At 45.9% G+C, this 14011-nt stretch overlaps 1 protein-coding gene across 1 annotated transcript in view; it reads left to right on the top strand.

The window, feature by feature from the left end:
* The first annotated feature begins 12652 nt into the window (after window positions 1-12652).
* FCHO2 (FCH and mu domain containing endocytic adaptor 2) overlaps window positions 12653-14011 on the top strand; it is a 93514-nt gene continuing 92155 nt past the window's right edge. Inside the window, exon 1 of the mRNA XM_049768836.1 lies at window positions 12653-12859. Coding sequence (XP_049624793.1) covers window positions 12653-12859 — 207 coding nt within the window. The remainder of the gene's footprint in view (window positions 12860-14011) is intronic.

Genomic DNA, 14011 nt, shown 5'->3' on the forward strand with positions numbered 1-14011 from the left:
GTATAGTTCCGATAAAATTTAAATTAAAGGGGACCGGAGAGATAGCACAGCGGTGCTTGCCTTGCAAGCAGCCGATCCAGGACCTAAGGTGGTTGGTTTGAATCCCGGCGTCCCATATGGTCCCCCGTGCATGCCAGGAGCTATTTCTGAGCAGATAGCCAGGAGTAATCCCTGAGCACAGCTGGGTATGGCCCCAAAACCAAAAATAAATAAATAAATAAATAAATTAAAAGATGATATTATAAAATACAGTATATAGTTTTCTGTAATAGTAACAAGCTATTCAATGTAAAGGATACTGTAAAGGATATTTCAGTAGGAAACAAAGAGTGAGATTTTACAGAAGGAAATGGTTTAACAGCTTTCTTTTTTGAGAGAAGATATATTTGAAGATAGCTTGAATAAAGTAAAGAAGTGGTTTTAGCTGATATGTGGGATGCGGGAAGAAAAATAGCAAAGATTTTTCTGGCTCTAAATTTAAGAAATAACGGGTGACAGTTTGTTCTTGAAACTTTATTTTTAAAAGTATGCCAAAGCAGTTGGCTTTCAGTGGACTTTTAAGGCTAGAAACAAAGTTGAGTCTCTTCATCTTTGGATATAGCCAGCTTGGCTTCATCTCATTACCACCTGCAAAGAGGTCATCCTATTTTATGGTCTTTTTGAAAGATTTGTTAGAAAACATCGCAATCCTGTCTACTGGCTGATGTGGAAGCCGACTTCCTTCTGCTTGTTTAAAAAAAAAAAAAAAGTAAAGAAAAGAAAAAAGCCCTGTTATTTAATACAATGACCAGATGTCCTGTTTAGGGTGGAACAGCCTTAGATTTTGATTAGAATATGAGTTTTTTTTGACAACTATACTTCTTGCATGTTTTAAAGTTGACTTTGAAGAGAGAAAAAAATGTAAAGGCGATGTAAAATAGTCATTTGATTTCATACATAAGTCACGCTAAAATACTTTTTATTGAGTAAAAGGCAACATATATACAGGGACTTTTAATTACATTGGCATAATTAAATCAACAAAGATAAAGGAACCCTCTTCAGGTGATCCCAGATCTTATGTTTACCAGACTGATGAACTTCCTTTGAAACACAGGTGACCAAAAAAAATAAATAAATAAAATAAAAGGAGCCAGAGAAATAGCATGAAGGTAAGGCATTTGCCTTGCATGCAGAAGGATGGTGGTTCGAACCCCGGCATCCCATATGGTCCCCCGAGCCTGCCAGGAGCAATTTCTGAGCATAGAGCCAGGAGTAGCCCCTGAGCACTGCCAGGTGTGACCCAAAAAAAACAAAACAAAAAACAAACAAAAAGAAACACAGTTGAATCTTCATCTGATTGATAAGACAGAGAAAAGGTATACTCAATATTTAGACAGGCTAAAATAACCAGTTATATGACTAAATAGAAACTTTTCTCACTCCAGTTGGATATGGTGAGTTTCCGTCTCTGAAAGGGTGACTGTAACTATTCAGGTCCAGTCATACCTGTAGGAGCAACAACAGCAAGTGCACTGGCTGTCCTGGATTTACTACTAAAATTCAAGAACTGATCAAACTCATTCAACCACAAACCAATCTTATTTTATTTAATTTATTAATTTATTTGTTTTTTGGGTCACATGAAAGATGGCAGGGGGTTACTCCTGGATCTGCACTTAGAAATTACGTCTGCCAATTTAATTTAAATCATGGCTTTACCCACCAAAAATGATTCAGTCATTCATGATCTGAATTGTACACATTCAAAGTCATGAAACATTTATTTACTTATTTTGGTTACAAATGGTTCATTCTGTACTTAGGAATCACTCCTGGTGTGCTCAGAGAACCATATGAGGTGTCTGGGATCCAACCTGAGTCAGCTGGGCTCTTTGCTCAAGGCAAATGCCCTCCCACTGTACTGCCTCTCCAGGCCCATCGTCAAACCACTTCAAAGTATCAGCACTTGACAAAGCCACCTCCAGCTTGCTGGATCTAATGGTTGTTTCTCTTATTTGTCATTTTGTCATCCATTTACCAGTTCTTTGTTGTTTGGTAGGGGGTCAGCTGGCCATACCATATGGGGTATCAGGGAATGAACCTAGGCCATCTATGTTCAAGGCTCCCAAACTACACTCACACCTACCTACTGTATAATATCTCCAACCACTAATGTTGGGTTTTTTTTTTTTTTTTTTTGTGTTTTTTTTTTGGTTTTTCGGGCCACACCCACTTGTTGCTCAGGGGTTACTCCTGGCTAAGAGCTCAGAAATTGCCCCAGGCTTGGGGGGACCATATGGGACGCCGGGGGATCGAACAGCGGTGGCGATCTTTCCTTGGCTAGCCCTTGCAAGGCAGACATCTTACCTCTAGCGCCACCTCATTGGCCCCCCTGATGTTGGTTTTATGATTGTTTGTTTGTTTTTTGTTTATTTTTGCACAGGGATCTCTCTCTCTCTCTCTCTCTCTCTCTCTCTCTCTCTCTCTCTCTCTCTCTTTCACTCACTCTTGTTTTTATTTGGTTTTTGGGTCATACCCAGCAGTGCTCAGGGGTTATTCCTAGCTCTATGCTCAGAAATCACTCCTGGCAGGCTTGGGGGACCATATGGGATGTCAGGATTCGAACCACCGTCCTTTTGCACGCAAGGCAAATGCCCTACCTCTATACGATCTCTCTGGTCCCTCACAGGGATCTCTTAAGCAGAATTCCAACTACTGTATTCCTTCCTCCCCATCCCATTTTTTTGCACAGAGCTGTCTATATGATCTTTTAAAATATAATCAGACTTTATCTCTGCTGCTTTAAAACCCTCTACTGGCCTCCCCTATCACAGACTATAAACCACCCTCTCTCACCTCACCTCTCATCTTTCCATTTATGATCCTTGCTCTCCATCTATGCTGACCTCTTTTCCATTTATCTCAACAAATCCAGCTTATTGCTCCCACAAGGGCCTTTGCCCTTTATGTGGACCTCTCTGCAGATGTTTGCAATACTGCTACTTTTGCTTCATTCAAATATCTGCTTATGTGGTATTTTCATAGGGACCTTTTAGACCACTCGAGCTAAGGAGCCTCCACACTCCCTGTAAGTGGAAGACCATGATTTACCCAATTGCCCTCCACAGCATATTTCACTGCTCAAGCATCTAAGCTACTTACATGAACTCCTGTGTCATGGAGCAAATGAAGTTGCGTCATTTACCGCTGTCCACTACCCCAGCGTTTGCAAAAGAATCTAACTTGTTACAGGTGTTTTATAAACATTTGTTGGAGCCAGAGAGATAGTACGGGAGATAAGGCTTTTGCCTTACACATGACCAGCCCCACATCTCATATGCTGTCTAAATACTGCAGTATTCATTCCTAAGCACAGTACCAAGAATAACCCCTAAGTGCCATCTGGTGTGGCCCAATTTCTTTTTCTTTCAAGTAGAGCTACAAGCTTCCATTGTGCAAAGTGGTCGATTATTATGTGCTATGTGAAATATAGGAGGAGTTCATGGAAGATGTAATAAGATTTAGGCTGGTGGCATTTGTATTCAAATACAAAGGGGCTGGAGAGATAGCACAGCAGTAGGGCATTTGCCTTGCACACAACCGATCCAGGACAGATGGTGGTTCAAATCCTGGCCTACCGTATGGTCTCCCGTGCCTGCCAGGAGCGATTTCTGAGCACAGAGCCAGGAATAACCCTTGAGTGCTGTCGGGTGTGCCCTCCCCCCCCAAAAAAAAAGCCAAAAAAAAATCCCCCAAAATCAAATACAAACAAAGCCCAAGGCCCGGAAAGCGATTCTAAGTGTTCCCCCAATTCTGCTTGCTGCCACATCCCAGATAGCCCCACACGGGACTTGCATGAACTTCATATGTGCCCCCAGCCTCCAAAGCCACCTGGGGCCAGACCAGCCTTGCATGCAACCACCTGGGTTTGGTCTCCAGAATCCTATATCCCAAATCTCCCAAACACTGCCAGAGAAATTCCTGAATGCAGAGCCAGGAGTAACCTCTGAGCATTGTTGGGCATGGCCCCAAACAAACAAACAAACAAGCAAAACTAACTCCAGAGAATAGTAATTGTTCTTTAACTCACACATTACTTATTAAAATGCAGTTTAAATGTTTAATAATTGTCTTGATGTTATCACCTATACATATATTTTCCCTTTTTTTATTCATATTTAAATACATATTTGACATACTTATAACTTTAATGTAGTTTCTCATAGCATCTTCTGCCATACACACATAACATACATGTCAAACCATTTTTGTTTTCACAATTATCAGCACCTTTATGACACTCTGTAAGTTCATCACTAATTATTTTTATTATTATAGTTTTTGGAGTTTGAGACCACATTTATTATGCTGAGCTTACTTTTGGCTCTGCTGCAAGGGTCACTCCTGGTGGTGCTCAAGGGACCATATAAGGTGCCAGGGATAGAATCCAGGTCAACCATATGTAATATATAATACCATATGCAATACCTGCTGTATTCTTTCTGACCCCCTGTAAGTCCATCATTTTTCTTTCTTATTCCTGAAACCTCTTGTAGGTTTCTTATGGTTGTTTAGTAGTTTAAACCCATAAACAATGTGTTATGTATTTTGGTGCTTTTTCTTCCCTGGCAAGACCCATTTTGGACAAGGAGATGAAGCCACACCAAGATGCAGGCAGGCATTCCTGTGTGACCCACAAGAGAAGGTGTGTCTCCTGAGCTAATCTGAACAGAAAATTGTCTAAGGGTGACATTTAGTTCTATTCAGCAGTTTGATTAACATTTCTCTGCCTCCTGGTCTCAAAGCAGTCTGCCTGGCTACCATCTGCCGCGCATTTGCTTATTCTTTTTGTTTTGCAGGAAGCTTTTGCTTTCAATATGCTGCTGTGAGTAGGAAAAAACAAGGACCTCAGACTGCCTATTTCTCTTTTGCCTCTTAATAGAGCTTAGCCCTTTCCTACTTGCTATTGTCAAGTACAGATAAAAACAGAGAAGGGCCATTGCATTGGACACAGGATGCTACTCTCATGAAATTAGCAGGAAGCAGCAGAGATTTAGAGAAGTTTCTCGTTGGCCATGTTCTTGGAGACAAGAAAGTACATCTGGAATAGAACTAATTTCAAGTGATGAAAAAATAGTTTTTGTGGTGCTGGAGAAATAGTATAGTGGGTAGGGCACTTGCTTTGCATATGGCTGATCCAAGTTCGAATTCCCGGAATCTCATATAGTACAGGGAGCACTGCCAGAAGTAAATCCCGAGTGCAGAGCCAGGAATAACTCCTGAGCATTGCTGGGTGTGGTTCCCCCAAACAAAAACAAACAGAAAAAAGAAATAGCCTTTGTAACTAAATGTTGATAAATGTGCTGGAATCTGTGAGCCCAAGAATAAAAATGGAAGATCAAAATAAGAACTAAAAAGGGGCAATTTTTTGGTGCCTTGCTTTCAAATCTTGGAGACAAACCATCTATGCATACATAAAATATTGTGTGTGTTGTGCTCAGGGCTTCAAATGCAAGGCAAGTGCATCTCCAGCCCAAGACATATTTTGTAAACTGGTGAATTTGTGTTTAGATTATTCTGGCTTCATTTCCCACTCTTACTTGCACACTTATTTATATACTCTTCAAGGTGTATAAGTTTTAGATGTCCAGTTTGCTCTAGTGACTAATGTACATTCCTGAGCTAAAGTTCCTGGTAACTGACTAACTGCCGGAACAGCCAGCAGCACTCTGATGGCAGGTATGAGGGGGAGGGAGGGAGAGAGGGAGGGAGAGGGGGAGAGAGGGAGAGAGAGAGAGAGAGAGAGAGAGAGAGAGAGAGAGAGAGAGAGAGAGAGAGAGAGAGAGAGAGAGAGAGAGAGGGAGAGAGGGAGAGAGGGAGAGAGGGAGAGAGAGATGGAGAAAGGGAGAGAGAGAGGGAGAGAGAGATGGAGAAAGGGAGAGAGAGAGGGAGAGAGAGAAGGAGAGAGGGAGAGAGAGAGGGAGAGAGGGAGAGAGAGGAGAATAGGCATATGATGGCAGGTGATCACAACATTGTAACAGCATCCACCTGCCTAATAGGATATCTCCTGTTTGTATTTGAGGTATTTTAATTTTTTTTTCGGTATTTTAATTTTTTTAAATACAAGAGGTAGAGTTTATTCTTTCAGAAGTATACTTTAGTCTAAGAGAATGTCAAAATAGAATTAAGTAGGACTTTAGTATTTTTTATGGGGAGGGAGAATACTCAACAAGGTTCCTGGTTCTGTGCTAAAGTGTGATCCCTGCTAGTGCTCAAGGATCAGATGTGGTGCTGGAGGTTCAAACTTGGGTCAGCACATGCAAGTCAAAGGCTTGCTGCTGCTCTATCTCCTGCTCTATCTTTCTAACTTCTTCGTTGTCTTCTTCTTCTTCTTTTTTTTTTTTTTTTTGGTTTTTGGGCCACACCCAGCGGTGCTCAGGGGTTACTCCAGGCTGTCTGCTCAGAAATAGCTCCTGGCAGCCACGGAGGACCATATGGGACACCGGGATTCGAACCAACCACCTTTGGTCCTGGATTGGCTGCTTGCAAGGCAAACGCCGCTGTGCTATCTCTCCGGGCTCTCTCTTTTTTTTTTTTTTTTTTTAATCAGAGACCATATCCTGCAATGCTCAGGGTTACTCTTAGCCAAATCTGCACTTAGGAATTACTCATAGAGATGCTCCAGGGACCATACGGGATGCCAGAGATTAAACCTGGGTCAGCTACATGCAAGGCAAATACTCTGGCTGCTGTATGATACTGCTCCTGCCCCTTTTTAGCAACATTTTATATCTTCTAAAAGCTAGCATAATTAAAACTTTGGGTAAAAGAAGAATGGAGTTATTGCATATCCAATGCCTTAATCACCTTGCCATTTCTATGACAGGTTCAGCCAGTCATTTATTATTTCACTGAACATTTGCTGAGTGGCTGTTAAATACCATGTACTAAAGGCAGTGAGTAGGAAATTTACTATCTTTGTTAGCATGAAACATTTTCAGAATTTTTGGATAAGTAAGATCTGAGTGTGGGTGGCACAAGTACTTTAAGGCATGTGAGTTTCGGTTTCAGGGTCTTATCTGCACTCTGCCAGAGAGTATATGCATCTAGGCAAACCTCACTGGGAGAACAGAAGGTGGCTGATACCACCCATATTATTCTTATTTGACACCATCTTGTCAGAAATTTAGTCATTTAATCCCTCAATTTAAATTCCAGGCAATTATAGCACATGGTGTTTTGGCCCTAATGAACTTTCTAAATACCCCAAATACAAAATATATCTTCATGGCAGGTCTACCTCTATAAAATCAGAGGTAAGAGTACAAATGGAGGGCAGTGTACCATATGCAGCTATTTGAGTTCTGTGCTAAAGTGTCTTGTTGGAACCACAAATTGAAACATAAAGAGAAAGAAAATTTGCACTTGGTACCAGTTTGTTTTGCAAAACAATACTTTGTTATGTAAGACCCTATCTTATTGCACTCATTTTAAAAGGACTCTACAAGTTAACTCATTCCTCTTCTTTCTTACCTAAGTACTTTTGCTGCTCAAGGTCTGCCTGAACTCCAAATATCAGTTTATTTCTGCTATGAGTAACCATTAACACCTACAAAATTATTTCTCTGCACCTGGAATTGACTTATGTTTTGAAGACTTTGGGCAAGAAATAGAAAGACATGTTTCCTGAATCGATGCGATAGCAGAGTGGGTAAGGTATTTGCCTTGCCTGTGGCCAGTCTGGGTTCAATCCCCAACACCCAAAATGGTCCTCTGAGCCCCACCAGGAGTGATCACTGAGTACACAGCCAGGGATAAACCCTGAGCACTGCTGGGTGTGTCCAAAAAACCTATAGAAGAAATATGTCAAGAAATGTTTCCTGCCAGGGATATGGCTCAGCAGTAAAGCATGTGCCTTGGGTTTGTTTTCATGCACCACAAAGATGTATTTCTCTAAAGAGTTGTAAGGCTGAACACATGCACTGCATGTTGGAAATTTTTCTCCTTGTGTCCAGTACTGCTGATAGTGACCCTTGAACACAGAGCTGGAAGGGGTCACCTTACTACCACCACCAAGTATGGTCCATCATAATGCCCCCTCTCACCCGTAAGTGTTTCTATGGAGCCTGAATGATGTTTAATGGTCATAGGTTTTTATAGTTGTGACTCAGTGTTCAGAGTCACACAACATGGGAGGCAAAAATATGCCATGCATTTGAAAATAAAGGAATGTGTGTGTTTGTGAGGTGTAAGATCCATTGAAAGAGAGCCCAAGAGAGTGGCCTCTATTGCTTAGGTTTAAGGGATTCAGTGATCAAACTTAAGGCTCCATACATGAAGCATGAACTCATTAACTGAGATTCATTTATTTCTTTTTTTTTTTTTTTTTTTTGGTTTTTGGGCCACACCCGGTAACGCTCAGGGGTTACTCCTGGCTATGCGCTCAGAAGTTGCTCCTGGCTTGGGGGACCATATGGGACACCGGGGGATCGAACCGCGGTCCGTCCAAGGCTAGCGCTGGCAAGGCAGGCACCTTACCTTTAGCGCCACCGCCCGGCCCCGTGAGATTCATTTATTTCTGATATTTAGGAATTTAATGCCGTGCTCACTTGCAGGTTGATCTAGTTATAACAATTTTAACTTCTTGTTATAATTTCTCAGCATCAAGAGAGAGAGCACTAGAGTATGTGAGAGAATTCTAGCATTCCTAAATTTGACTTTCTCTCAAACTAGGTGTAAATAAACAGTACTATATATTTTTAAGTAGGGTAATGTGTTTGTGTGTATTGTTTTGGGGACAAGTGGGGGGGTGATGATGTGGGATCAGAGGTCATTTCCAGTGATGTTCAGCTGGAGGTGTATATTTGATATTTAGTGCTGGGACCATGAATACTTGGGATCCATCAAAGTCACACCCAGACATACTGGTACCAGGGATTAAACTCAGTGCCTCACACATATGCTTAGCATTTAACTCATCTCCTGCGTCCCATGGAGGTATTTGAGAGAAAGAAAACAGGGGCCCCCAATGTGACTCATTGGCAGAGCATTGCAGATAGGAGGTATCTCAGTGGCTCTCAGGCATAGATCTCAGCTGCACTGCTATTGTGATACTGATGCCACAAATGTGTGAGCTCCTGTATACTGCAATCAGTCAAGTGTGTAACCTTGGGGCACTGCCAACAACTGCAACAAAGCAAAGGGAAAATATAAAGACAGTAGTAGGCATAGCCCAACAAGATTACTATGGCAGACATCTTGCTTCCATTCCATGCGCCAACAACTGTCAACTCATGTGCAATATTGTAACATCTATATCCCTACTCAAACTCCTCCTTTAGTAACATTTTATTTTATTATTATTACTTGCTTTTTGAGTCACACCTGATGGCGCTCGGAGTTATACCTGGCTCTGCTCTCAAGATATCGCTCCTGGCAGGCTCGGGGGACCATATGGAATGCTGGGATTTGAACCACCGTCCATCCTGGGTTGGCTGTGTGTAAGGCAAACGCCCCACCACTGTGCTATCTTTATGGCCCCTTTACTAATTTTATATAAATATAATATATATATACATATGTATTGTGGCTATACCCAGTGGTATTCAGAGTTACTCCTGGCTTAGCACTCAGTAATCATTCCTAGCAGGCTCAGGGGACCATATGGGATGTCGGGGATCAAACCCAGATAGGTCATATGTATTATTGCTCCAGCACCCTCATTTGTAAAATCACCCCAGGTGCTGTATATCCAATTTCAGATCAATGAGTCTGAATTAGGTTTGCACATGAAAATATCCAAACTGGGTTGAGGGTGAAACATGGATAGTCTGGCAGTCTTCTTCTTTTTCTTTCTTTCTTTTTTTTTTTTCAGGGGGGGGTGGTTCACACCCGGCAGCACTCAGGGGTTCCTCCTGACTCTATTCTCAGAAATTTCTCCTGGCAGGCTCGGGAGACTATATGGGATGCCGGGATTCGAACCACCATCCTTATGCATGAAAGGCAAATGCCTTATGCTATCTCTCTGGCCCGGTCTGGCAGTGTTCTACCTTGTATCTCCCTCAAGCTGCCTGCCAGAACTATTTTTATTAAATACAGAGCCCACCCCCAGGTGGGACAGTAAAGACATAGTAAAGACAGATAGCTCAGGCTATCCTGAGCCTGTCCATCAAAGTTTATACATGAAACAATCTTTGTTTTGGGTGAAACCAAGTTGTAATCAAACAGATACAAAGAAACCAGGGATGGGAGAAAAAAAAAAAACCAGGGATGATCTTTGTTTTAAGTAAAGTAAGGTGTAACTTAACACTTAGTGACATTTTAACAAATTACGGACTGGAGCATAGTACAGTGGGGAAGGCACTTACCTTGTACATGGCCAATCCTAGTTCAAACTAGCCATCCTATATGGTCCCTCCAGCAGAACAGGTGTAACTCCTGTGTTTCGAGCCAGGAGTCAGCCCTGAGCATTGCCAAGTGTGGCAACCCCACCACCCAAATTTAAAAAAAAAAAGTGACTTTTGAGGGGCTGGAGCGATAACACAGCAGTAGGGCGTTTGTCTTGCAAGCAGCCTATCTGGGCCAACCTTGGTTCAATCCCTCGGCATCCCATATGGTCCCCAGAGCCAGGAGTGATTTTTGAGCATATAGCCAGGACTAACCCCTGGTTAGTGTGACCCCCACCCCCCAAAAATGTGACTTTTGGATTTTGGCTACACCCAGCAAGCCTGGGGGCTACACCAACCAGGCTCAGTGCTGGGGATCACTCCTGGTGATGCCCTGGGGGTTGCAGTGTTGTGTGGGGGACTCAGGACTTTGGCACACTAAGTACATGCTCTCCAGCCCTTGGATATAAGGACTCTTAGTGAATTGCTTAACAAGTAAATCCTAGATGCTTTTCATTCCTCACATACTATATAATATCTAAAAGATGTTCTTGAAACTCCTTAACTACCAATCTACTGTTCCCCGACCACACTTCATTTCATCCCGGTGACAGACAAGATGGAGCATTTCATCCCGGTGACAGACAAGATGGAGGACAAGAGTTCTCATGTGCTGTCTGTCTCCTTGGATGCCATAAAATCTGCTGTGACACTGCATGCATAAAGCCATTTCTACACTTTTTATGGAGCTCGACTTACAGAAGGGTGGATCTGGAAAGACCGGCTTACCCGGTTTTCCCAGTGACAATGAATTTGAGCTCTCCCTACCAGAGTTTTATTTCCCCTCCTTTACTTTGGAAGACCCAGGCGGTGGGAAGGGAATTTGGTTTCGGTTTTACGCAGGAGGCAAGTTTAACCTTTTATGCTCTCCCCCAAAATGTGCCCTTTTGTGGCTATGAGAACCCAGGGTAGTAATCTGAACAGGCACAACTAGCTTCTAGAGCTTTCTTTCCAGGGGTCGGGCTGCGGGCAAAGGCCTGCCTGGGGTGGAGAGGAGAGGTCGGCGCTAGAGGTCAGCGCTCGGTTCGGTCTCGGTGCCCGTTCTCGCAGCTCCCAGCGACTCCAGGGCAGCACCCCTGGGCGTCCGTAACCTCCCTTCCGGCCGCAAGAAAAGTTCTGTTTTGGTTCTTGGTTCCCAGTCAAGCAAAGGCGCCCTGCTGATCCAGAGTCTCCCCTGAGTTGTTCCCCCTATTTCCCCGGTGGCCAGAGGCCGGTCTCTTCCTCCTCCGAGTCCAGACTTTGGTCCCTTCCACGTCCATCCTAGTAAGGCCAGGAGGGTGCGAGCCGGGGCTCAGGAAGGGAGCGGACAGGGCAGCCTGGCGGCCGCCACTGGCCCAACCCCTTCTTGGGCCAGTCTCATTTTTTTTTTTTGTCCTGCAAAGGGTGTGTGTGTGTGGGGGTCTCCTTCTCGGGGACTTCTCCGGGACCCGGTTCCCCACCACCATTCCCAAAAGGGGAGAAAGGGGGGAGAGAGAGAGAGAGAGAGAGAGAGAGAGGAGAGAGAGAGAGAGAGAGAGAGAGAGAGAGAGAGAGAGAGAGAGAGGAGGGGGAGAGTAGGAGAAAGAAGAGAGAAGAGAAGAGAGAGAAGAGAGGAGAGGAAAAAGAGGAGATTGGGAGAGAAAAAGAAAGGAGAGAGGAGAGAGGTGAAAGAAAGGGGGATAGAAAGAGAGAAGGTGGAGAGAGAAAGAGGAGAGAGGAGAGAGGGAAGAGAAAGAGAAAGAAGTGAGGAGAGAGGAGAGGAGAGAGAAAGGGAGAGGAGAAAGGGAGAGGAGAGAGGGGGAGAGAAAAAGAAAGGAGGAGAGAGAAGAGAGGAGAGAGAGGTGAAAGATAGGGAGAAAAAGAGAGAAGAGAGGGGGAGAGAGAAAGGTGGAGGAGAGGGAGAGGGGAAAAGAGGGGAAAGAAAGAGAGGAGAGAAGAGAGGGGAGAGAGAGGAGAGGAGGAGAGGAGGGAGAGAGGAGGAGAGAAAGAGAAAGAAGAGAGAGGAAAGAGAAAGAGAAGAAGAGAGAGGAAAGAGAAAGAGAAGAGAGGAGAGAAGGGGGGAGAGAGGAGAGAGGAGAGAGGGAGAGATAGAAAGAAAAGAGTGAGAAAGAGAGGAGAGGGGAGTGTCAGCTAGTCAGGAAGGAGGGGCGAAAAACCCGGGGAGGGGAGGGGCGGAGAGGGGCGCGGGGCGCATGGCGCGCAGCCTCGAGGCTCGGCCCGAGGCCGCCTCAGCCGCTAGGTGGCGCATGCGCCCTGGAGGGTTGCGTGCGGGGCCGGCCTCCGGGAAGAAGCGGCGGCGGCGGCGAGAGGCGGCGAGAGGCGGCGAGGGCGGGGGGCGCCGCGGGGGGCCGGGCCGTGTTTACACAGCGGCGGGCGGGCGGGCGCAGACGCGGAACCCGGCGGGGCCCGGCGGCGGCAGGATGGTCATGGCGCATTTCGTCGAGAGTTTCTGGGTGAGGGCAGGCGGGCGGGCGGGGGTGCGTGCGGGAGTCGGCTGTCGGCTGTCGGCCCGGCGGCGGCGGCGGCGTGCGTGGCCGCGCGTGAGTGCGGACGCCGCCGCGGGGTCGGGCCGGGTCGGGCTTGCGCGGGCCGGGCTGGCTCTCGCTGTCGCTGTCGCTGTCGCTCTGGCTGTCGCTGGCGGGGCGGGGGGCGGCTGTCAGGCGAGTGGCGCCGGGACGGGCGGGCGGGCGGGCGGGCGGGCGGAGGGCCGCGGGGCCGCGGGGACAAAGCGCCGGATGGGCGGGAGGAGACGGGACGGAGACGGAGACGGAGACGGAGACGGAGACGCAGACGCGCGCTCGCTCGCTCGCTCGCTCGCTCGCTCGGGGTCGCGGCGGACTCCGGCCCGGCCCGAGGCGCCGGCTTGGAGCTCGGGCACTCGCAGGGTGTGTGTGTGTGTGTGAGATTGTGAGTGTGTGCGTTCAGGCACTGTGTGTGTTGTGTGTGTACTGGGTGTATGTGTTCCTGAGCTCAGGCACTGTGTGTGTTCCTGAGCTCAGGCTCTATGTGGTGTGTGTGTGTGTGTGTGTGTGTGTGTGTGTGTCTGTGTCTGTGTTTGAGCTCAGGCACTGGCAGAGAGTGTGTATGTGTGTTCCTGATGTGTGTGTGTGTGCTCAGGCCCTGCGTGAGTGTTGTGTGTGTGTGTGTGTACTGGATATGTGTGTGTGTGTGTGCTCAGACACTGTGTGTGTTCCTGAGCTCAGGCTCTATGTGGTGTGTGTGTGTGTGTGTGTGTATGTGTTCTGGAGCTCAGGCACTCAGTGTGTGTGTGTGTGTGTTCCCTTTTCCTTCAAACACGTTCCTGTGTGTGTGTGTGTGTGTGTGTGTGTTCCCGAGCTCAGGCTCTCAGTGTGTGTATGTGTTCCCTTTTCCTTCAAGCACGTTCCCGTGGTGTGTGTGTGTGTGTGTGTGTGTGCTTGCTCCCCAGTTCCTTCAAGCACGTTCCCCCACCTTTAACCCTCTGCATTTCCTCAGTGTGTGTATGTGTTCCCTTTTCCTTCAAGCACGTTCGTGTGTGTGTATGTGTGTGTGTGTGTATGTGCATGCTCGCTCCCCAGTTCCTTCAAGCACGTTCCCCCACCTTTAACCCTCTGCATTTCCTCTCC

Source organism: Suncus etruscus, chromosome 2, assembly GCF_024139225.1.
Source record: "Suncus etruscus isolate mSunEtr1 chromosome 2, mSunEtr1.pri.cur, whole genome shotgun sequence".
Taxonomy (NCBI): Eukaryota; Metazoa; Chordata; class Mammalia; order Eulipotyphla; family Soricidae; genus Suncus; species Suncus etruscus.